Below are 23492 nucleotides of genomic sequence, written 5' to 3'. Positions count from 1 at the left end.
AAGTCTGTAGCACATTTTTTAAAGGTTTAAAAATGTTTACTTGATATAAAGGCTTTTTACCACTTTAAAGGTTATTAGTTTCTTCTATGACTTCGCTCAAAGAAACCTTTGTAACAACTTTGTTTTTAACAGTGTGCCATCCTCCAGAAGGTTCCTAGTGAAGTTTCTGGAGTGCTGAGACCTGGGTAACAGAGACAGAGGCTTTGTTCTTATTACAGGTCAGTGGATCATCACAGTGACTTTCAAGCTGTAATATCAATGTAAAATACTACCTCGTGTTTCAACTGAAATGTTTTTTTAAGCTGTTAGAAATATCATGAAATTTCAAATCCAAATTAAACTGTTGAAGTGGAGCTAAATTTGCACGCTTCATTTAAGCTTATTCCAGCAGGTTCTGATGTCATGTCTCATTTGAAAGTGACGCCTTCATAAATGTCTACATAAATTTATGCCATTTGTGATGAAAGGTTTATGTAGGTTTGGTGATGCCATGGATGACATTGTTGATACCCTTTCAAACAGCTGCTTGAAAAGGGAATCAGAATCCAAAATGGCTGATTTTGAGCCAATTTTATCTATGTGTGGGGGAGCCAATAGAGCCTGGAGCTGTTGCCCTTGCAGAAGGAAGGTAGAGAGGCAGTGGAACAGAAAGATGGATGGGTTTGTGTCTCCCAGGAGAGAAAGCCCGTTTATATGCCTGTACTTTACAGTAATGGAGGGCCTCTGGAGGCCAGCTACTGTGGCCTTGGTGAGAAATTCAATAGTCTCTCTCCCCTGGAGAAGCATTATGTTATCTGGGCGTTGGCTTACATGAGCCGACCACTTGTAAATAAGGTACAGCAGGCAACTGGTGTCTGAGATTTCTTTAAGCCACTGAGATAAAAATTATAATACTACTGATATTTTAATAATCCTGCATAATTTAATGGTTCAGATGTGGTAAAATAATGATTCAGAGTGCTTTGATATGAAATTAAGTGGTAATGTGTTGTGAAAGAAAAGCAACCTGAAAGAAAGCTGCCTGATGTCTAAACCATGGGACAATTTTGAATATTTTGGATGTCTTTGGGCTTTTTTTATGCACTTTGACATTGCAAGGAAAGTAACCAAAATATCATATTTCAGATGTATGATTATTACATTTAAATATATGTTAGAATATATTTTTGCTGACAGATTTTGCAACTGGTGGTTTCTAACACCATCAATGTAATAAAGGTTGTAGGCGTCTATATATTTAACCAGTTCACGTCAAACCAATCTGAATGACATATTCACATCTTAACTATTTAATTCTGCAGGAATTTTGGAAATTGATGGAATCCTAACATATTTTGATTTGCATACACGTGCAACCTGTAAGCTTATTAGCATACTACAAATATTCATTAATAGGGATGCATAAATACCATTTTTTCCAACCAAATACGAGTACAACAGTGGCGATTGCTCTGAGACTGCAAGGGAAGCTCAGCTTCCCCTAAAATGTAAAAAAATAAGTGATCAAATATATACTGTTGTGTGTACATGTCACTGAATAAATATGCACTACAACGCGCTCAACGTTTGTTCAGAATCAGCTTCTTATCACTGGTAAAGACGCGGCTTTCCTCTCAATCATTCCCGCAGCTTCACAGTGCTTTAAATAGTGTGGACGCTCAGTGTCCACAAAGTTCAATAGCGAAGTGCAGCGAAACGAGACGAGTCATTGGATAAATGCTGGGCTTTGTCCCGCCCATCGGACGCTCAGCGTCTCTGGGGGTCTATGGGGCAGTGGGCTGGCCTCGGCTGGCCCGGACGCTCAGCTTCTGCATGATGATTGGATGATCTGTCTGAGGCTGAATCCCTTTTTGATTGACAGCTAAATGAGCGAATCAGTGATCCTTTGGTATAAAGATCCATGGGAGCATAGGCGGACACACTTCACATGGGCCAAGGCAGTTTAAGCAGCCTAGCTCTGCTGGCCATTGAGAGGACACTAGTCAAGTCCCTGGAAAAGACGCCTTGTTGGTAAGACAGGGTCACAGATCATTTTCTTTAAAAGGAACTGAGGGTAGAATTTACGTATAAATAAACCGACACATTTTATGATGTAGGCCGAAATTGAGCTTCCCCTCCTTGAAAGACCAGCATCCGCCACTGGAGTACAAGTATGTATATTTTTGATCTTGCTGATACAGGTGCTGATACTTACTTAGAATTAAGCAGTTATGAGTATTGGTATTTATGCCTCTCTATTAACAGACAGATTTAGTTATATTTAATTATTAGGAAGAGTAGAAACTTCATGGTGAATTATAGTCTGGTCTTCAATTTGTAATGAGCCAAAACAATCACAGTCTGATTGCAACATCAGAATTGTTTAACAGGATTTCCTACCTGCTCTCCATCTTTCCTTACAGGAACTGCATCTGCCGCTGAAAAAGAAAGAGGGAGGAGGGGAAGATAAATGAGGAGGACAAGCTTACATAACCTCTGTGACTCAAGCTAAGTTGAGCTGACAGCCTTGTGCTGCAATTTTGCTGACATTCACACAAAGAGCTAAAATTAGGTTAATTATCTTCGCCAAACTGCCAGCCCCCTGAGAGGAATGAGGGTCTTCTTACATCATGGTAAAATATCACACCAGGCTAGAAATGATGAAAAGATTAGGCAATTAGGCTGCCTGACATGATTACATGAATAATACTACTTGCGAAAATTCAGCATTGTTGAGATAGATTTCAATGTTCAGTAAGAACTTAAAACTTAAAATAGACCTAAAAATAGATTATAATGGGCAGAAATTCAGTGTATCTGAGAATTCATGTAATTTATATTTAGGAAAATCACACAAGCTGTTATTCACATATTGTAAGTCCTGTGTTGACTTTTTAGAGTGTGGTCCCAATAACTGTACTACTACAGTAATTGTACAGGACCAATCACACATGGTATAGCTCATTGTTGAAACATGACTCCTAGAGGTATGCGTTAATTCCAAAACTCCAAAAAAATGAAAACAAAACATCTGACAAAACATTCTGATTGAATTACACAGATCAAGCAATCACTCATATCCACAGTGACCAAATCTAGAATATCCAGAAGATCTGGGATAGTGGGTTTTGAGTTTTTTACCCCTGAAAACTGAGCCCACATATTGCACATAAAAATAAGATTGGTTATGCCTACCTAATTGTGTAAGTGGTTAATCTAACATGTTAATCCTTCAGTTTAGTTTATGAAGGCCTAAATAATCAGAAGACTAGCTTGTATTGACTGGACACTAAAAAGCAAAAACTTCAAGAATGTACCTGAATTGTTTCCAATCAAAACTTAATAAAATAATAGCATTGCTATAAATACTTTTTCCAGAAAAGTTGGGATTTTTCTAAAAAGCAACATGAATTGTTCATTTGTTATTCCTCTTGAAATTTTACCAAGTTCACAAACATACAAAAAAAATCCAATGTTTTGGTTGACCAATTTGATTTTATTTTGTAATAGATTCATTTTTTATATACCACAATTAGTTCCAACCCTGAGAGACATTCCAGGAATGCCAATATTACATGATGTTGGTACTGTGACCAAAGCTCTTCAGGTAACACTCCGCAGAATACATGTAACCTAGCAATGACCCCAGCACTTACAAGATTGTGCCTGGACTTTTTCACCCTTTCGCGCCCATTATTTTAAACACAGTTTAAAGTCAAAGTGTCTTTTTTTCTGCTGCTTGAACAGAGAGAACTAAGCATCGTTTAGTGTATGATATATATCATTACAATCTGAATCCGCTGTAATCAGTGGTTAAAACATGACATTTTATTGACTTAATGTGTTTATCTATGCTTCTGTCCTGACTTAGACAAAGAGCAGGTCTGAATAATGCAGCCTTGTTTCCCAACAAATCTGGTGTGAACACAGACTGACTCACTGGAGAGCACCAAAGTTAAAAAACCTTGGACATGTCCAAAATCACACTAGATCCAGAGTTCATTGAAAAAAAGCAAAAATGAATGTGTGATGGAATGAAACTATTATTCCTTGTGGAAGGTTGATAAACAAGCAAATAATTTATATGGCCTTCTTTATCTTAAAACCTAATAATAAACAGCGATAACAAAATCTGCTATAATCTCTTTAATAAACTCGAGGTTTGTGCTATAACATGAAATATTGACACTGGTATATTGATCTTCAACTGCCAATATCTCATGTTATAACGTGTATTTTTGCTTAATTGATGCCTGAAACACACTCAAAATAGATGGAACAGAAACAAAATAATCAAAGATAGGACAGAATATTCATGTTACACTGTTTCACAACACTCCACTATAAGCAGTTGAATACAAAAGGTAAACAAACAAACAAACAAACAAACAAACAAAAAAAGCATTCAGCAAAGGGTCAGCCATAGTCCACCACTTTGTGCCAAACTTCATGAGACACAATTCAAAAACAGCTCAAAAAGAACATTTCTCAGTGAAAGAATGCATGGAATTAGTTTACCATACATATTGTAAATATATTTAGTAAATCTGTGTAGAGCAAGGCCAGAAACCCACATGGCCTTTGAACTCTGAGAACATTGCATAAAATAACAATATTAAAATGTCATTTTTGTTGCCCACCGAGATGCACATAAACTACATCTAACTTCCAAGTCTGGTGTCTGTACCACCTACGGTCTCTTCCACACAACAACTTTTACAGGAGAAAAATCATAATAATAAGAAGAAAAATCCTTTAAAAAACAACAACAGGGTTCTACCTGCTTGATCCTTAATAATCATGCTGTTCTGATAGAGCCTTACACTTTAGAAAGCAGTTGTCAATTAACAAGATCTGCTGCTGCATCAAGAACTGCAACCCTAAACTAATTCACAAGCAGTAAGCTAGTCATTCAATCTATTCTTAAATGGTTTGAAAGAAAGTAGAAACGTGTGAGCATACACATACAGATCAGTTCATGACGTAGCTTTGGGCATATTCTGGCATAACAGACATCAAATTTTCTGTGCCAAAAACAAAAAGGGATTATATACATTTTATTAATGATGAGTTCAAAACCAAACATCTGCCAGGATATGAAGATACATCAGTGCCCAGAGCATTGGTGACTTGTATTGTTTGAAGGTACTATATTAGACAAACATCAGGATTTCAGAAAGACATTTGCTGCCATCGAGGTGGCATACTTTCCCAAGAAAGTCCATGGTTATTTCAGCAAAGTAACGCAAGGCAACTTCATTCTAGATGTCTTCTGTTTATATTCACAAAATACAATCGTTGGTTAGTGAAAACACTGGTATGGTTTTCTTTGCACTATTTTCAGTGCAGTCTTTTTGCTATTGTTATAGTGTGCTTTATTTCTTGTTTTATTGCATCTTTTATATAAATGCAGTTTGTGCCATGCTAAAAGAGGTTAAATGTAAGTTGATGAGTATAACGCATAAACATTATTTAAATAATAAAATACAGCAGAATAATAATAATAATACATCTTTATTTGCATTGCAAAGAGCTTTACAGAAACTGTAAACTGTATTGTCAAAGTGTAAATGGCATAATTAAACTACTGCAATATGATTAAAAATTTGTGGTGTCGCAGTCACACAGCTCCAGGGATCTGGAGGTTGTGGGTTCGATTCACGGTCTGTGAGGTGTTGGTGGAAACCTTGCAATTGGAAACCTTGAGCCCAATGTTTCCGGGTAGGCTCTGGACCCACCGCGACCCTGAACTGGATAAGCGCTTACAGACAATGAATGAATGAATATTAAAACCAAGATTAAAAGATGGATTATACTCAAGTCTGGAGTTTTCCTGCACACTAAGTGAGGATCAGCACCTCTAAGCTGTTAACCAATCTTTAGGATACCAAGTGGTAGCAAATTTTAAAACGTTCAAGGGTTCATAAAGCTTAGGAGAAAATTTTCTCAAGTCATTTCCAGTACCCTGAGGAAAAGCACTTAAATTATTGCTTTCACTTAATGCACAGCAGCAGTAACTGAATAATATCTTATTTTGAAGTAATACCCAGCTGTAAGCTGTTAACCAATTCTTGGGATTTCCATAATCATCAATAGCAAAATGTTGTCATGAAAAGGCATATTAAAAACTTTCATTCTTGGTGTCACTTTATAGACACCAAAAATAGCTCATTTGTGCTCACTGGGGAGCTATCAATCAGTGATTTAAAAACTTGAAATTTAAAATGATTTCAGATAAATGTTTGTTATAGTCAATGTTGCATTTTTATGTAGTAACTGCAACTTGCTCACGGAAAGAGAAAGAAATCCAAGTTGAGGAACGCAAGTTCTAAAGAATGCTTCATTCTTTGCTTCTCAATTTCTCTTTCTCTCAGTCTAATTTGGACCTCTCAGTATGCTTAATTGCTGCTCTGAGCATGTGTATATGTGTGCATGCTTGAGTGTGTGTGTGTTAATTGCTGGGCTCTTTCTCTGTAAGTACAGTGGAGCCTCTGAGCCTCAGGGCCATTTCCTCAATCAGATTCTCTCACCCTGGGGAAAGAGAGAGAGATAGAGAGAGAGAGAGAGAGAGAGAGAGAGAAATAGGAACCAAAGACGAATGAAGGAGGAGGTGAAGGTGGAACCAAAGGAGACACAGATAGGGATTTACACTCTGATAAGTTCAGACCTCATATTGTGATTTTCTAAATTTATTTTATATACACTTTTGTTATAGACTTAAACGACATTTAATTCCTTTATATATAGAGAGATTTGTATTTAAAAAGGTACAGTCAGAACTAGTGTCACACCATATTAAAGCTGACAAATCAAAATATAGAAACAAATAGGATGGGCCAGTATTAAGGTCAGTATTAAATATAGTTTGGAATATTCCCTATGTCTAGATTCTTCAAGTTAATATTAGACCAGTCCATGTATGATCCCACCTAGTACTGAATCCAAGCTGATTCAACTCCCAATCCCATTTAAAAGTTAAGTCTAACAGAATAAAATTTCTATAACAAAGCATTATAGATAAGAGAAACTACTCTTTGTTTGCAAATAGGATCTAAACCACTCTACCATGGCAGGTGACAAGAATGGATTCTCCACTTGGCTGATTAGAGTCTAAGTAGTCTCGCATTGCCAGAGTCTCTAGGGAGAGTCTGGTGCCTTTCACCACTTAATGTGGCCAAGTTAAGTTCTACTATTGCAGGAAAGGAAATTTGACTGGTATGCAAAAGAACCAATCACAAGTCTGCTATTTTGGCATGACTTGTAGGAGGCAGTGATTCACTTGGGACCAATACCAGTACACAACGATACTCAGAAGCACATATATGTGGATGTACAGATCCATTCAGAGCCAACAAGAATGCAGCTGGCAGAATCCTAACAGTGAGGCCAGACAAGTACCAGTAGTCAACATCTGAGTGGAGCATCTGTGGCTGAAACTAGAGTACATAATATATATAAGAAAAAGTATTAGAAGCAGATATTATATTTGTGTGCATAGACAAGAGTCACTGAAATTGTATATACCCTTCCCTTTCCAGTGTGCCACAATAGTGTAGTAACGCCAAGATTTACCACCAAATCTCCAGGCCCTTGTAATATGTCCAAATATGAGAAGGGTTTCCTTCTGACCAGTACAAGTGTTGGTTGAGTTTTGTAATATATGAGTTTGGATTAATGAAACACCAAGGAGCTCAAGTCAGTGTTTGACCAAGTATAGAAATCCCTCAGCCTCTGTATTTGCCATAGAAATAAGAGTTTAGAGATTAAAAATGGCTTGATTAAAGTTTAACGAGACAGAGGCATCTCTGATTTTCTTCTTAATTGGGGAGTAAGTTGTCAGCAGAATTAAAAAAATTAACAGATTTCCAAACATGCATCACTGAAAACACTTCCACTTATCTAATATCCAACTAAAATTATTAGACCATAATCAATGATTTCAATATGAACTCTAAACAATACTGAAACTGTAAGCAATATGCTGAAATCAGTATAAAGACCATTCTCACGTCTCACATTTCCATTCTTTATCACTGTCCAAAGAGTAACATGTATCCCCATTTTTGTCACTATTTTGTTTACTACATCATTTGAGCATCTTTCCTCCACATGGTGTGAAACTTCTTGATGAAATTACCAATAGAAATGTTCCAAATGTACATAGAATAAAGTATTTTTATATTGACATCCACTGTAAGTTTTTTTTATCCTTCTCCTATAAAAGGTTCAAATTTTGGAGATACATGTTTTTATTTGGACAGCGACAATATTTAGTCTCCTGATGCTAAATTCCTAGTTTATTATCACAACAAAAATAGGTATAGGCAAGAGTAGCTTGTGTTAACAAGAGGTCACCTAGTGGTAATTATACACAGGATAAGATGTAATATATCCTATGTCATTCCATTTGAGTTTCACATAGGGCCCAGTCCACTCTCTTCCTACCAGCAACCACATTTCTGCTATCATCTATCACTAAATATTTAAGTGAAATGTATCCTACAACAAAACACTAAGAATGCTGTAGCCGTTTTTGAAAATTATAACTGTAGAGATACACCAAATAATGTTAATATTTTATTATCATTATATAAAATATTGTGGCAATCAGCATGGGGTCTGTGAAATCGTAGCGTACCAAGACCAAATACTGCATTCCTCACTTTTTCTTGTTCCCTACATCCTATTTAGGTATTAATAAAAGGCAGCATGAGCCAAATATTTATCAGAATATACATGCACTGTATGTAATTTACACAAATCTGCAAGGAAAGTATACTAGATCTATGTAAATATACATTTTGATGATCCTGCCCAGATATGTATAGCCTGTATAGCCTGCCCAGGAAAAAACTTTGAAAGGAGAGATATGTATCTCTCCATAGCTACTCCAGATTTTCTTGGCCCTGGTTGCCCCCACATGAACTCTGACCCCCCCAGTTCACCTCAATTTTGTCGTATTCAGCTGCTGAACTATTCAAATACAGGTTTTCTCATCGTCTTTCCAAGCACTATGATGCTGCCACCTGTAGAGCTGGTATACTCAACCGGTGACGTTATGTTACGTTACGACTAAACTGCAACAGATTTCTTCATTTTACTGATGGTACTAATATGTGTTCATTTTGGATTCTGTTTCGTCCACCACCTAATTCTACAAAACGCTCTTCAAATTTCCCTCAAATGTCTGTTCACTTACTAACAAATCATATCTGTTGCAAGAAGTAATATCTGAAAATGCCCTTGATCTCCTTTTCTTAATAGAAACTTGGAAACAACTTGATGATTACTACTCTCTTAACCAGGCAACCCCACCCAATTTTAATTTTGTGCATAAATCATGTTCCTCTGGCCGTGGGGGTGGTCTGGCTGTAATTGTTAACAACAAATTCAGAATTAATGAACTTATATTTTCATCTCCCATCACTTTTGATTATCTTGCAATCAAACCACCAGGCTCTATTACTGTATTACTGGTATATCGCCCTCCTAGACCTAATCCATTTGTTTTCTCTGAATTCTCTGAGCTATTCACTCTTGGTAGCTCTTCTTCCTCAACTGTAGTTACTTGCCATTGTCAATAAACATGTCAATGCTATTGACACCAAGTTTGTAACTGATTTTCTGTCACTCCTTGACCTGTCGCTCCTCACTCAACATGTTGACTTTCCTACTCATGACAAAGGTCATACACTTGATCTAGTCTGTTCTTCTGTTCTGGTTCATGACCGTCATCCTTTTTTGTTTCCACTCGCCGACCCTAAGCTCCTTCTGTTCTCTGTCCCTATGACTGTAACCTACCAGTCAGCTAAAAGTCTCATCTCCTTCCGCAATATTAAATCTGTAGATCCCTGTTCCTTTATTCAGTCTATTAACACAAGTTTTCCTTTTCATGCTGCTCCCTCCTCTCTTGAAGAACATGCCATACTGTTGAATTCGGCTCTGTCAGAAATCCTTAATTCAGTTGTCCCTGTTAAAAAAAAATGATTTCCTTCACCACCCCCGTACCATGGTTCACCACTGCATTGCAAACTATGAACCAGGCCGGTCCTCAGTTGGAAAGGCTGCATAAAAAATCCAAACTTACAGTGCATGCTGATGCTTATAAAAAAAACAGGTACAAGATTACAGAGACTCCCTACATGCAGCTAAGTCTAGGTATCTTTCAGGAATTATAAACAGGCCTAATACTAACTCTCATAGTCACTTGTTCTCTTGATCCCATACCCACACCACTAACTAAAGCTTGTATAACTGCTTTGGTCCCTAATCTCACTTCTATCATTAACCAGTCATTTCTTTGCAGTCATGTCCTTTCCATCCTACCAAACAGCTGCAGTCACCCCAATCCTTAAAAAACCTGGCCTCAACCCAGCAACTCTAAATAACTACCATCCAATATCAAATCTCGTGTTTTTTTCTAACATCCTTGAGCGTGTTGTATAATCTACTTAACTCATTTTAGTCCGGTTTTCGCCCACAACACAGTACTGAAATTGCATTGGTTAAAGTTATCAATAACCTGCTGGTAGCAGCCGACAATGGTGCCTTAAGCTTGATTTAAGCACTGCCTTTGACAATGTAAATCATTTCATTCTCCTTTCAAAATTGCATGAGCTTGGTGTCACTGGTGTTGCCCTTGACTGGTTTCTCTCTTACTTAACAGACAGGAAACAATTTGTCACACTCTCTGGCCATAATTCAACCATTTCCACCATCACACAAGGGGGCCCGCAAGGCTCTGTGCTCAGCCCAGAGAAGCTCAAACAATACTATTCATTGTTTACATACTACCCCTCAGCCAGATTATTCATAAATTCAACTGTTAAATTGTAAATTTAATTATTCATAAATATTATTTTTACTGTTATGCTGACAACACACAGATTTACCTCTGGACCAATTCTATCAGTAACCCACCACTCTCCAATTTTGAGCTCTGTCTCTCAAGAATCAGGCAGTGGGTGACACAATTCACTAATGCTTAACAGTAATAAAACTGATCTCAACCTCTTTGGCTATAAATCAACCCTCACAAAAAAAAAAACAGTTCTCTCACACTCTCAACTGATGATGTTGCTCTGTCCCCCTCACCTCTGGTTCATAACTGTGGTGTCATCCTTGACACTACACTTACTTTTGACTCATATATGAGCTGTTATTAAAACCTCCTTCTATCACCTTCGTAATATCACAAAAATTCATCCGTCTCTTTCTCAGTCCACTGCCGAATATCTCATCCATGCACTTGTCTCCAGCTGTCTAGATTACTGTAACTCACTTTTTTTCTAGCATTAGCTCCTCACTACTCCATAAACTGCAGATGGTCCAGTACTCTGCTGCTCCTCTCCTAACCTACACCTGATCCCACCACCACATCACCCCAGTTCTCCAAAACCTCCACTGACTCCTGGTTAAATATCGTATTTAGTTCAAAATACTCCTGCTCACATACAAAGTGCTCAATAATTTAGCTTCTTCTTATTTATCTGACCTTTTTCAACCTTACACACCTAAGCGCGCACTCAGATCTTCCTCAGCCGGTTTACTCAACAATCCCCTTCCAACCTGGGCAGTCTTAGTGACCGAGACTTCTCCAGTTCTGCTCCACACCTTTGGAACTCCCTCCCTCCAGAAATTCCACTTTCTCCCTCTTTATAACTATTCAAATCCAACCTAAAAAACACACCTGTTTACTGTTGGCTGTAATCTCTGCATTTCCTGAAACCTATCTTAGGCCAACCCATGCTATTATTCCTGCTGTTTTTTTTGTACTGTGTCACATATAATTTGTTCCTTTCATTCGGTTACTGTCAAACTGTAATTGTCTTTTCCACGTCCTCCTATTGTAACAGCAACTTTGGGTTATTGAAATGTGGTTTATAAATGTCATTCATTAATATTATTATTATTATTGTTATAAAAGTGATGACCAATGAGAAGCACATTCTCTGTTTAGGAGCGAATCTGCCCCTCCCTCCGGCTGAGCGAGAGCAGCGTGTCTCAAACAATTCGCGGTCTTTTGGAATTAAAGCTTCGCCACTGGTTTCATTTTTGTCCTTTGTTGACTTACTCACGGTTATCAGAGAGGTGGACCTGAGTGCGCATGATATATATGCTGAGAACTGCTCGAGCGACATACACGATCAATGGCAGGATCAGCGTGGTGTGAGCGTCTGTGTGCGCACAGCGGTAGGAGAGAGAGAAAAACACGAGCTGAACTGTGCACTGTTTTAAATGTACTCAGATGAAAACCCGTGTGTCCTCGGCATAACGAATATTGTCATTTTCAAAATCGTATAAAAATACTATGGAATGTATGGATATTGATATCTACCCAACTCTAGCTTGGGCTCAAGTCACGATCACGGGCCTGCGTTTGAAAGTTCGTGCTCACGTCACAATATCGCGATATGGCAAAAGCCTTGTCTCAGTGATTCTCAAACTTTTTCTGTCATTCCCCACCTCAGACGACAGATTCCTATGTAGATAAGGCAGTAAAATACTGCATTTATAATTATGTGGAACCGCCTTTGATTAACATTTCCGTTAGAGAGTGAGACTGTCCCAAACCACACACTAAGGAACTTCACATACTACACTACGGAAACACTGCTAAGGGTGGCATATATGTTTTTATTTCATACTATTCAGTGCAGCAGTGTGCAGTTTGGGACACGGCCTAACGGACTAACGTTAACTTGCCGCTTTCTCACAATCTGAACGCAGCTAATATTAACGTTAACTAACTCTCAGATCCTCCTGTTTCCCTAATAGTTATACACAAGCCGATTTATAACTGTAATTAACAGTCATTGCTATCTGTTACTGGCCTCAAGCCCAGAGCTGGTGAAAACTAATTTTTATAAACCGGAGGGGGGGGTGCGAGTACTGATGTGCAAACTGACCAATTAAATGTTTACAGAGAAGGTTATGACCAATAACGTTAGTTCTACAGTCAGACCGTCCAATCCGAAGATTTTAGGCTACTTCACCACGCCTCCTTCTCACTCAAGCGAACCAATCGGAGTAGGGGAGGGCGGGACTAGTTTGTGAACGAAATGCTTCTCGAAATTTTATGTAAGATCTAGAAAAACAAAATCCCGGACATTTTTTTTAAGTCTAAAAAAGAGGACATGTCTGGGTAAAAGAGGAAGTCTGGTCATCTTAGCCTTAACGGGTAAGACCCGCAGCCAAAACGCATTAGTCTCGCTGCCGGATTTTCAACATAAAGGTTTGTGAATAAAATCATATTTTGGTTCCAGGCAAGCTATGTTTATCTGGAGTCCCTTCTAATGCTCTTTTATTATGTTTAAGAGCTATTAATCAATCCATTGTTTGTGAGTGCTTTTTACTGAGTAAGCTTTATAAGCAAAACAGAAAGGCATTTAAAATGACGGGCTCATTAATAAAGAAACGATCATTTCTTTAGATTCCTTGCCCCCCCCCCCCCCCCCCCCCCACACACACACACTGTTAATAAGTAAACTAAGTAACTTTTACTGATGGTACTAATATGTGTTCATTTTGGATTCTAAATAAATAATGAGTACATTTCAAATGCCCTATTTCTTTTACTTGAGTACATTTGTATACTGGTAATTTTATTTGTACTTGAGTAAAATGTCATCAAAGTAACAGTACTTTTACTTGAGTAGAATATTTTAGTACTTTTTCCACCTTTGGAAGTAGTGCACTTCTTATGCAAGGCTTGCATCGCATTTTGTGTGCAGCAGTAGAACGGAGCATAGCAGTGTGTCACTGCCAGAAACCACAAGGAAGAACAAATGGGCCACATGACAATCGGCCCTGACACATCTTGTGGCCCAGAAAGCACAGGAGCCATCATCCACCTTTGTGCGTTGGTCCTAAGGCAGAGGACGTAGCAATATGTGGCGGGGGGACTGAGGGAAAGAGAGAGGTGGGAGAGAGAGAGAGAGAGAGAGAGAGAGAGACTGTCTCACAGGAGGAGTGTGTCACACATTGAAGCTCACAGTGATTCTTATTAAGGACGAAGTCCAAAAGGCTGACTCACCTTTAGTACAGAGCGAGCCAGCCAACACTGAGGCAACCATGTTAACCAGGCTGAAGCAGTGGTGCGATATACAACAGAAAAATGGAGATAGGGAAGAAATGAATAAGATCTGGAACACATGGGTGAAGTCATGGTAAATGGGTCATTCTACCACTGGTGGCAAATTCTGGCAACTTTACAATGAGCCTTGACAATGAGCACAGAATATAAATAAATCATAGAATGTGAATGTCTACTATATATAATAATAAATAATAGGGCCAAATAAACACACACACACACACACCTAGGGACATTTCTGAATCTCCAGTTCACCTACCACAACGTGTTTCGGACTGTGTGAGAAAACCCGAGCACCCAGAGAAAAACCCACACAGACACAGAGAACAGACCAAGCTCCTCACAGAGAATGACCCAAGTCAGGGCTTGAACCCACAACCACAGAGCCCTGGAGATGTATGACAGCGACACTACCTGTTGTGCCAGCGTGCAGCCATATTTAAAAGCATACATTTTTTAAATTTTACATTAAACAAAAACATTCTATTATTAAAGTTTATAAAGCAAATAGACGCTTGAATTATACAGAAAAATCTGAGAAGTTGGTGCCATCTCTTTTCAGTAGTTTTGGCTAAAATACCAATCAAGTTGCACCACAAAAAATAATTGTATATTGACTGAACATTAAGTGTATTGATAAATCTCTAAATGTAAATCAAATGTAAATGACTTTGGCTATCATATTCAACAGACAGTGATGTATAATCTACACTTCATATTTTATTTAGATTTTCATATATAATTTATAATTCCATATGTTGTTTTGTCAGAGAAGGCAAGGTGTGTGGTATTTACTGATGATATTCTACTAATGTTCTTTTACCTTAATGACATGTAAATCAACATCCATCTGGTTTAGCACTACAGTGTAAATATGACTAATATACACCTGTGTGGTAGGTAGGCTACACTTGTACTTACACTCTCAAATTCCTACAATATTTTTGCAATTAATAGGTGTACAATCACTGACTATATCTCATCTGTTGCTGTACAATTCATCAGCCCCTCCCTTCCCTCTTCATTAAAGAAAAGGGGTCACCACAGGACCACCAGATGCTCAGCTATTATTATAATATTTCCTGCGCAGCAGTGACTCCAGCATGTAAGTGGGGTGGGGCAGATATGAGCATATCAGGCACAGCTGTGTTTCAAGACTTTACACTGTCCACTCTATTACACACACCAATCTTGTTGGTCCCACTTTTAGATGTCAAGGTACAGACAATAGCTCATCTGTTGCTATGCAGTTTGTGTTCATCAGTGTCAAGACCCTGCTTGCTTGGATATTTTTGTTTGGCTGACAGTCCTCAGCAGGATGTGAGGTGTTTAAAACATTAACAGCGTCAACGTGCCTTAAATACCCACATAAATAGCACAACACGCTTTAAAATCCAACTATAATTCTGGTGCCAGTACAGTACAGAGAAAGGTCCAAAGGGCAAAAGACATTTAAAATACCTTTTTCTATTGAAAACAGATGTGCTTCAGTCAGTTTGATGAATTAATAGAGTAAACGATCACTGTATTAGGAAAACCTACCTTGTATCTAGTTATATTCCATTTGTAGCTCAACAAGAGCAGGTATGATTTGAGTGGTGACTCATTCTCAGCATCTCAGTGACACTAACATGATGGTTGTACTGGTATAAGTGGATCAAACACAGCACATATGCTGGAGTTTTTAAAACATTGTCCACTCACTGTCCACTCTGTTAGACTTACCTACCTTGTTGGTCCACCTTGTAGATGTAAAGTCAGATACAGTCCTCCTGTCCTAATACTTGTACTTGTGCCCTCGCACCCCTCATTTGCGCATGCCCATCAAACTGTGCAAGGTTGTAGGATGTCCCTATTCTTATTTTCCTGCACAAGGGTGCTCACAAGCACCCCCAATGCGCACTTGACGTACCCCCTCATATGTCCACATCAGACAATACCTTTATGAAGGGAATTACCCGTGACCCTCTGCGGGCCTGTGACCTTCCTCACGACAAATAGATGCCTCCGAAAACTAGAATCTTTTAAGACCTGTGTGGTTTGAGTCATGTTTTTAAAATGCTGAAGGGGAAACCCCTGTTTAACTGTAGGGATGTAAATGTAAATAAACGTGAGGCCGTTCATATTAACAATGTTATTTTATAGTTACTAAATGCAAGATCCTTTGTATGTTATGAAACAGAAGTAATATATACTCTAATAAAAAGCACACCGCTGGTAACATAACATCCATCCATCCATTATCTGTAACCGCTTATCCAATTTAGGGTCGCAGGGGGTCCAGAGCCTACCTGGAATCATCGGGCGCAAGGTGGGAATACACCCTGGAGGGGACGCCAGTCCTTCACAGGGCAACACAGACACATTCACTCACACCTACGGACACTTTTGAATCGCCAATCCACCTGCAACGTGTGTTTTTGGACTGTGGGAGGAAACCGGAGCACCCAGAGGAAACCCACGCGGACACGGGGAGAACACACCAACTCCTCACAGACAGTCACCCGGAGCGGGAATCAAACCCACAACCTCCAGGCCCCTGGAGCTGTGTGACTGCGACACTACCTGCTGCGCCACCGTGCCGCCCGTAACATAACATTTCTGCACAAATTTTAACATTTTTGTTAAAAAGACTGGTGTTGTGGCTTTAATAATCTGAATATTTAGTTTTCGTTACAGAAAATCTGCGGTGTACTCATCAGAAAGGCCGTATGTCTAATGTATTAGAGAGAATTAAAGGGAGAGACGAGATGATTTAAAAGAGCAGAAAGTGCACAAGTGTCTCATTCTGCTCTTAATACTCCCACCCCTTGAACACTAGAACTCTCGCACCCCGTTTCGTCACCCTTCGACAATCATCAAAGTGCACACTTCCAGGAATGCCTTAGGGCAATAACTGGGACAGGGGGAGTAGCTCATCTGTGTAACAGTGATGGCTTATCATCAGGCTTTGGAGTTTAAGACAGGTTAGTCACCACAGGTTTGAAAGATAGGATCCTAGTGCTAAGCAAAAAGGAAGGATAACTAAATAATAATGCTTACAATATTTATAGAACCCAGGTTATACTGGTGCTGTTCCTGTGTCTACCAAAGCACTACGAGAGCCACAGGAAAGCCCTTGTGAAAAAACGTACTTCAAAAGGAGATGCCTGAAAATGGGTGGAAACCAAAGGCACCTGTTGTTGTCTTAGCTGGGAAAAAGGACGGCTATCACCAAAAAATGGTAAAAGAAAGAAGTGAACAACCTTAACGAAAGGGGCACAGAAAGAAAAAAAAGGAGAAAGGTAAGTGCCATTCCTTGGATCTGAGCTGTTTTAGTGCTTGTGCAAGTTGGGACAGAAAGAACCCAGAGAGAAATCATCAGAGGCTTGAAAGGAAGATAAGGGAAGAGTACAAAACTCTCAGCCCTTTTACCAAATTACTGGCCATATCATATGACCTGCACTTGAGAAAAGGACACAGCAAAATGTGTCTTCATCTGAGCTCTTATAAAGCCCTCTGCCCTGGTGTAGAATGATCCACCAGCCCAATATTTTTTCATTGAGGAGGGTGAAATGGGGATACGAAACTATGCAGAGAAACAGGTGATCTGTAACTGTAGAACTACAAAGTGCTCCTGTATGGTCAGTGAAGCTGATAAAATGAACAATGAATGAAGGTACAAGGTAGGTGTTTCTAATCCAGTGATCCTTCAGTGTAAAGGTACAAGATACACCAAAACATCATGAAAAGCTGCTCCTACATCATTACCAACCTTTCTGTACAGTAACAGCTTCAACATAAAATGCTTGATCATTACTGCGAGGAATCAGACGGTGAAGTCTGCTAAAATCTGAAAAGAATATCAAAGGAAAATATAAAGTAGTAACATAACTATGAACTAAATAAATAATATAGCTGATGGGTCAAAATGAAACAAGCTAAAATTATTGTGACTATAACTGTAGTTGGCACAATATTGTGGGTTTTAGCCAATTTCCCACTGAAAATCCATTTAAAATGTTTAAATGCATAGATTTCATTATATGCTTCATTTTTCAGAAGTAAATTTTCTGTTATGTGAATATGAATAAACACTAGGTTGGTGTGGGATTTGGTTTAAAAAAAAACTTTGAGATAATTCTTGAGAAGAGAATTTGGTCACATTGTCTCTCTGTCCTTTGCTTTCTATCCTAGTTTTCTGCTTTCTATTGTTGATTTCCCACCATGTGCTCGGAATTTGTTTGTCTAAGCATGTGCTTGTGATTAGTGGTTGACCGATGAGGGTTTTTTAATGGCCGATACTGATATTTAAAGAGCAGGGTGACTGATGGCAGATATATAATGCCAATATCATAATGTTGTTTTCTTTGTTTGTTTGATTTACCAATAATAACAATAATAATAAAATGGGTATTTATTTAGCACTATTATTTTCTTCACTGTCTTTGCTATATTTAATATAATAACTTTTATTTAATATATTAACTATATTTAATATATTAATAATATTAAAAGCTTCTTTCGTTTCTTACATAATACCATGAATTATTGTACATCTGATATATTGTAACCTCCACAAGCCACTCCACATTTTTGAAGCAAATTCCTCCACCTCAGAGCCACTTTCCACTGTACTTCACTGTGACTAAATGACTCATGTAAAGACTGTATGCTGTGTTATGGTTGACTGCATGAAGTCATTATGTAAACAAGTCTGAATATCACTAATATCACAATATTGATTTTTTTTATCATTTAAAAAATTATGACGATATGGCACAGCTCTATCTTGCAGTCTGATATACATGGTTTACTTAGCCAGTAACATGTTGCTTTAAATGGAATTTGTGTTAATTAATGAAATAGAGAAATGCATCCAGGTATTTAAGGGAGAATAGGGTTTGGTATGTCAGAAATCACATCATTCAACTGCATTACTCTATATAGAACATTAATTCATTCATTATCTGTAACCGCTTATCCAGTTCAGGGTTGAGGTGGGTCCAGATCCTACCTGGAATCATTGGGCGCAAGGTGGGAATGCACCCTGGAGGGGGCGCCAGTCCTTCACAGGGCAACACACATTCACTCACACCTACGGACACTTTTGAATCGCCAATCCACCTACCAACGTGTGTTTTTGGACTGTGGGAGGAAACTGGAGCACCCAGAGGAAACCCATGTGGACACGGGGAGAACACACCAACTCCTCACAGAAAGTCACCCAGAGCGGGAATTAAACCCACAACCTCCAGGTCCCTGGAGCTGTATGACTGCGACACTACCTGCTGCGCCACCGTGCCGCCCTATATGGAACATGATATTATATATATTTAATACTAACCACAAATTATTTTAGGTTAGATTTGCTGTCCTTGAGGACGAGAGAAACACATTAACATTTAGAAAAGACAGTGGTAACTGAGGAAATTTGGGGTGACACATACTTCTGTATTTATGTTCAGGTTTATTTACAGATCCGATTAAAAGCCGAATAGCAAAGTGATAAAATACAATAAAAATAAAAACTTTATATAGAAAGCCTGCTCATATCATCTAACAAATGACTAGAGGTGACAATAATGTATCTCAAATAGCTAAGCTAACTATTCCAACACACACACGCACGCACGCACACACACACAGGCATACGTGCAAAATGCAGAAACTGTATGTATAATGTTACATAACGTTTCCCCAAACGTTTTCTACTGTTGGCAAGTTGATAATGTTAACGCTAGCTTTCAGACCGTTAATGTAAGACAACAACTTAAATCTCCCGTTAGCAAATGCAACTGACTGTAAGTAAGATCAATCACAGTCATAAGTTTATGTTAACAGACTGTAAAGCTTGTTAGCTAGTTTTGCTGGTTAAGGGCTTGCTAAGACTACAATTCCCAAATAACAGTTGCAATTTCTCACTAAATGCCCAGAATCAATCTGAGATAGTAAACATTAGATAGTACATGTTATTAAGGCTTATTCTGTTCGCTCAGGAAACATTTCCAGGCACATTTCATATGATCCACTAACCTCTGCATATAGAATGGAAAAATGAACAGAAGGGGGAGCTCTAACATCACTCCACAGTAGCCTGAGTGACGGGGTTTCTGCGGCTGTGCCTGTAGGCATTTTTAGATAATCGGTCTCGCAAGCTGAGGCATCGTCCTATGCTGATTATCCCAAAATGGCATTAATCGGCCTGATTAATCGGTTGACCTCTACTTGTGACCTCTCATGTGATCTCTTGCAACACCCTCTTCTATGTCTTGTGAATGTTGTCTCTCCTGATTTCTTGCCACTCCTCATTTGTATCAAATGACTGTTGCTGTCAAGAGTCTGTCATTTCCCTCTCTGTATATAAGCCCTGTTCCTTGGTCTTTTTGGTCATTTTATATGCTTTTCTTGGTCTTGGTGTTTCTAGTTTACTCTAGTTCATTATTGATTCTCTGTCTTTGGCCTGTGTTTATTTCTAAGTTCTCTTTTGTCTGTTTTATCTTATTAAGCTCCACTATGCACCTGCACCTGCCTCGTGTCAAACATCCCAAGAATTATGTTTGTTTTCAATTTTAATATCCTTGGCTATTACAACTAACAATTTTCACCACATAACTATCGTTTATTATTGTAAGACATTTAATCACTAAACACATTACACAAGAATCTTTCAACATCAAAATAAAGGCATTACCATTAAAAAGCCAAAATGCCTCTAACAGTGTCGTTCATCATTAAAATGCCTGAAATTCCATGTTTGTTCTGAATTATTAAAGTAGAAAAGCAACAGTATTTATGCTATTGGCAACTTTCAGTCATGTAGCAACTGGCAAAACTGTAAAATTGTCTAAATGAACAAACATTTGTAAAACACTCCTTACAGTTAGTGAATTCAGTTACTTTAAGGTGCACGCACTGTGAACAAAATTTCAGCAGCAAGGCATGAAATTAAATAGAATGCAATAACTAAGCACCCAACAACAGGACCTGACCTCACTGATTTTCTTGTGGCCGAATTCCATAACAATAATGTCCTCACAACAATGTTACAGCAACAAGTCTAAAGCTTACAGAGACTGAAAAGCAGATACTGTTTTCAGAGCAAAAAAAAACTTTCACATGGATCCAGATATTTTTTTATAAGAAGTTATTTTCTTCTCATCCATAGTAGCTGTTCTTGATCAAAACCTGGTAGTGTTGGAATTTTAAAGCTGCTAAAATTTTTGATGCTAATTATGTGTAGATTATATAAAGCCAGCACTACATACAGATGAACAGTTGCTGTTGCAGCTAAATCATTGAATTATTGAATGTACCACTCCTGATATGTACCTTCACCTAGACAGGCCCTCCTAACAACAAATCACAAGAAAGCAACTATAAGCTTCAGTCAATGCTGCCAGTATTGACTTCCAGTAGCTCCAGGACATGGATAAACCAGCACTGAGAGACGATCCAGGGTTCTAAGAGAGTGTGTGTGTGTGAGACAGAGACTGAAGTGTGCAATATCCTGTAATGCAGCGTAAGTCAAAAGTCTCAAGACTCCCTTTTATTTCAGAATCTGAAGGGAAAATGACATATTTGAATACCCCAGCAATTAATGGGTGAGGGGACCTATCTTTTAGGCTATGTCCACAACATGGTCACCGTCTTGACAACAGCCATACTGGATCATGGGCAAATTTTTCCAATGGGAAGGTGATCATGTTACATATCAAAGACCATCATTTTCTCATATATCAATTGCCAAAATCAGATTCAGACAGATTCACAATCAGACGATATATATGAGTCTTTTGACCAGTGGCTGATGCTGGTCTTTCAAGCTCAATTTCTGCCTACATCATAAAATGTGTCGGTTTATTTATACGTAAATTCTACCCTCCGTTCCTTTTTAAGAAAATGATGTGACCCTGTCGTACCAACAAGGCGTCTTTTCCAGGGACTTGACTAGTGTCCTCTCAATGGCCAGCAAAGCTAGGCTGCTTAAACGGCCTTGGCCCATGTGAAGTGTGTCTGCCTGGATCGCTGATTCGCTCATTTCGCTGTCAATCAAAAAGGGATTCAGCCTAAGACAGATCATCCAATCATCACGCAGAAGCTGAGCGTCCGGGCCAGCCGAGGCCAGCCCACTGCCCCATAGACCCCCAGAGACTCTGAGCGTCCGATGGGTGGGACAAAGCCCAGCATTTATCCAATGACTCGTCTCGTTTTGCTGCACTTCGCTGCTTTGCTATTGAACTCTGTGGACGCTGTTTAAAGCACTGTGAAGCTGCGGGAATGATTGAGAGGAAAACCGCGTCTTTACCAGTGATAAGAAGCTGATTCTGAACAAAAGTTGAGCGCGTTGTAGTGCATATTTATTCAAAGACATGTACACACAACAGTATATATTTGATCACTTATTTTTTTACATTTTAGTGGAAGCTGAGCTTCCCTTGCAGTCTTAGAGCAATCGCCTCTGCTTTTGACTCACCCTGTAGAGGTGCACATGTGATGTGAATATACAGTCATGAACAAACAAGTTAAGAAAACCTAGGGAGTGAAAATGTTAGAAATTTTTTTACATTTTATCTCGTCTGTTGGCGCAGCAGGTAGTGTCGCAGTCACACAGCTCCAGGGGCCTGGAGGTTGTGGGTTCGATTCCCGCTCCGGGTGAATGTCTGTGAGGAGTTGGTGTGTTCTCCCTGTGTCTGCGTGGGTTTCCTCCGGGTGCTCCGGTTTCCTCCCACAGTCCAAAAACACACGTTGCAGGTGGATTGGCAACTCGAAAGTGTCCGTAGGTGTGAGTGAATGTGTGTTTGTCTGTGTTGCCCTGTGAAGGACTGGCGTCCCCTCCAGGGTGTATTCCCGCCTTGCGCCCGATGATTCCAGGTAGGCTCTGGACCCACCGCGACCCTAAAATTGGATAAGCGGTTACAGATAATGGATGGATGGATCTCGTCTGTTTGCACACTTTCCTTCTGAGAAATACTTTGCAGAACTTTGGGGCTGTTAAAATGAACTGGAAGTCAGGTGCTTCCTGATTTAAACTTTTTCAAGCCAACGAAATTACCACTACAGCTCCTCCATTTATGTTCCTCAGGAATACTCTCTCCATATGTGCAAATGTGTTTTTAATGAAGGTTTTAGAGACTCATTACTCACTGAAATATTGTGCTGAGCTTCTTGCTGCATATTTGCAATATCACACTCACAACCCCAATTCCAAAATTGGCGGGATGCTGTTTAAAATGTAAATATATCTAAATAAAAACAGTATGATTTGCAAATCTCATAGAGCCATATTTTATTCACAATAGAACATAAGGCATGCCAGATATTGAAAAAGATATTACATATATCACATATTACAGTTTTATGAAAAATATGACTGTTTTATAAATGCACACACAGACAGACACAAATTAAGTTGAAGTTCAAAGAGACCAGAGAGTCA

At 38.8% G+C, this 23492-nt stretch overlaps 1 protein-coding gene across 8 annotated transcripts in view; it reads right to left on the bottom strand.

Moving 5' to 3' along the window:
• Positions 1-23492, bottom strand: part of fam131ba (family with sequence similarity 131 member Ba) — a 70310-nt gene that overhangs the window by 27987 nt on the left and 18831 nt on the right. For 4 of the 8 annotated variants that reach the window (XM_066674854.1, XM_066674856.1, XM_066674855.1 and 1 more), the window contains exon 2: positions 2380-2417. The exons of 1 other annotated variant lie outside the window; for it this stretch is intronic. In XM_066674854.1, the coding sequence (XP_066530951.1) occupies positions 2380-2417 (38 nt within the window). Of the gene's footprint in view, positions 1-2379; positions 2418-4759; positions 4872-12316; positions 12638-23492 lie in introns of those variants that run through there. 3 more of the 8 variants (XM_066674859.1, XM_066674861.1, XM_066674858.1) reach the window with 2 other exon arrangements.

The sequence above is a fragment of the Hoplias malabaricus genome, chromosome 6, assembly GCF_029633855.1.
Source record: "Hoplias malabaricus isolate fHopMal1 chromosome 6, fHopMal1.hap1, whole genome shotgun sequence".
NCBI lineage: Eukaryota > Metazoa > Chordata > Actinopteri > Characiformes > Erythrinidae > Hoplias > Hoplias malabaricus.
Note: the sequence above shows the minus strand (reverse complement) of the source record. Positions and strands in the feature narration are given on the sequence as shown.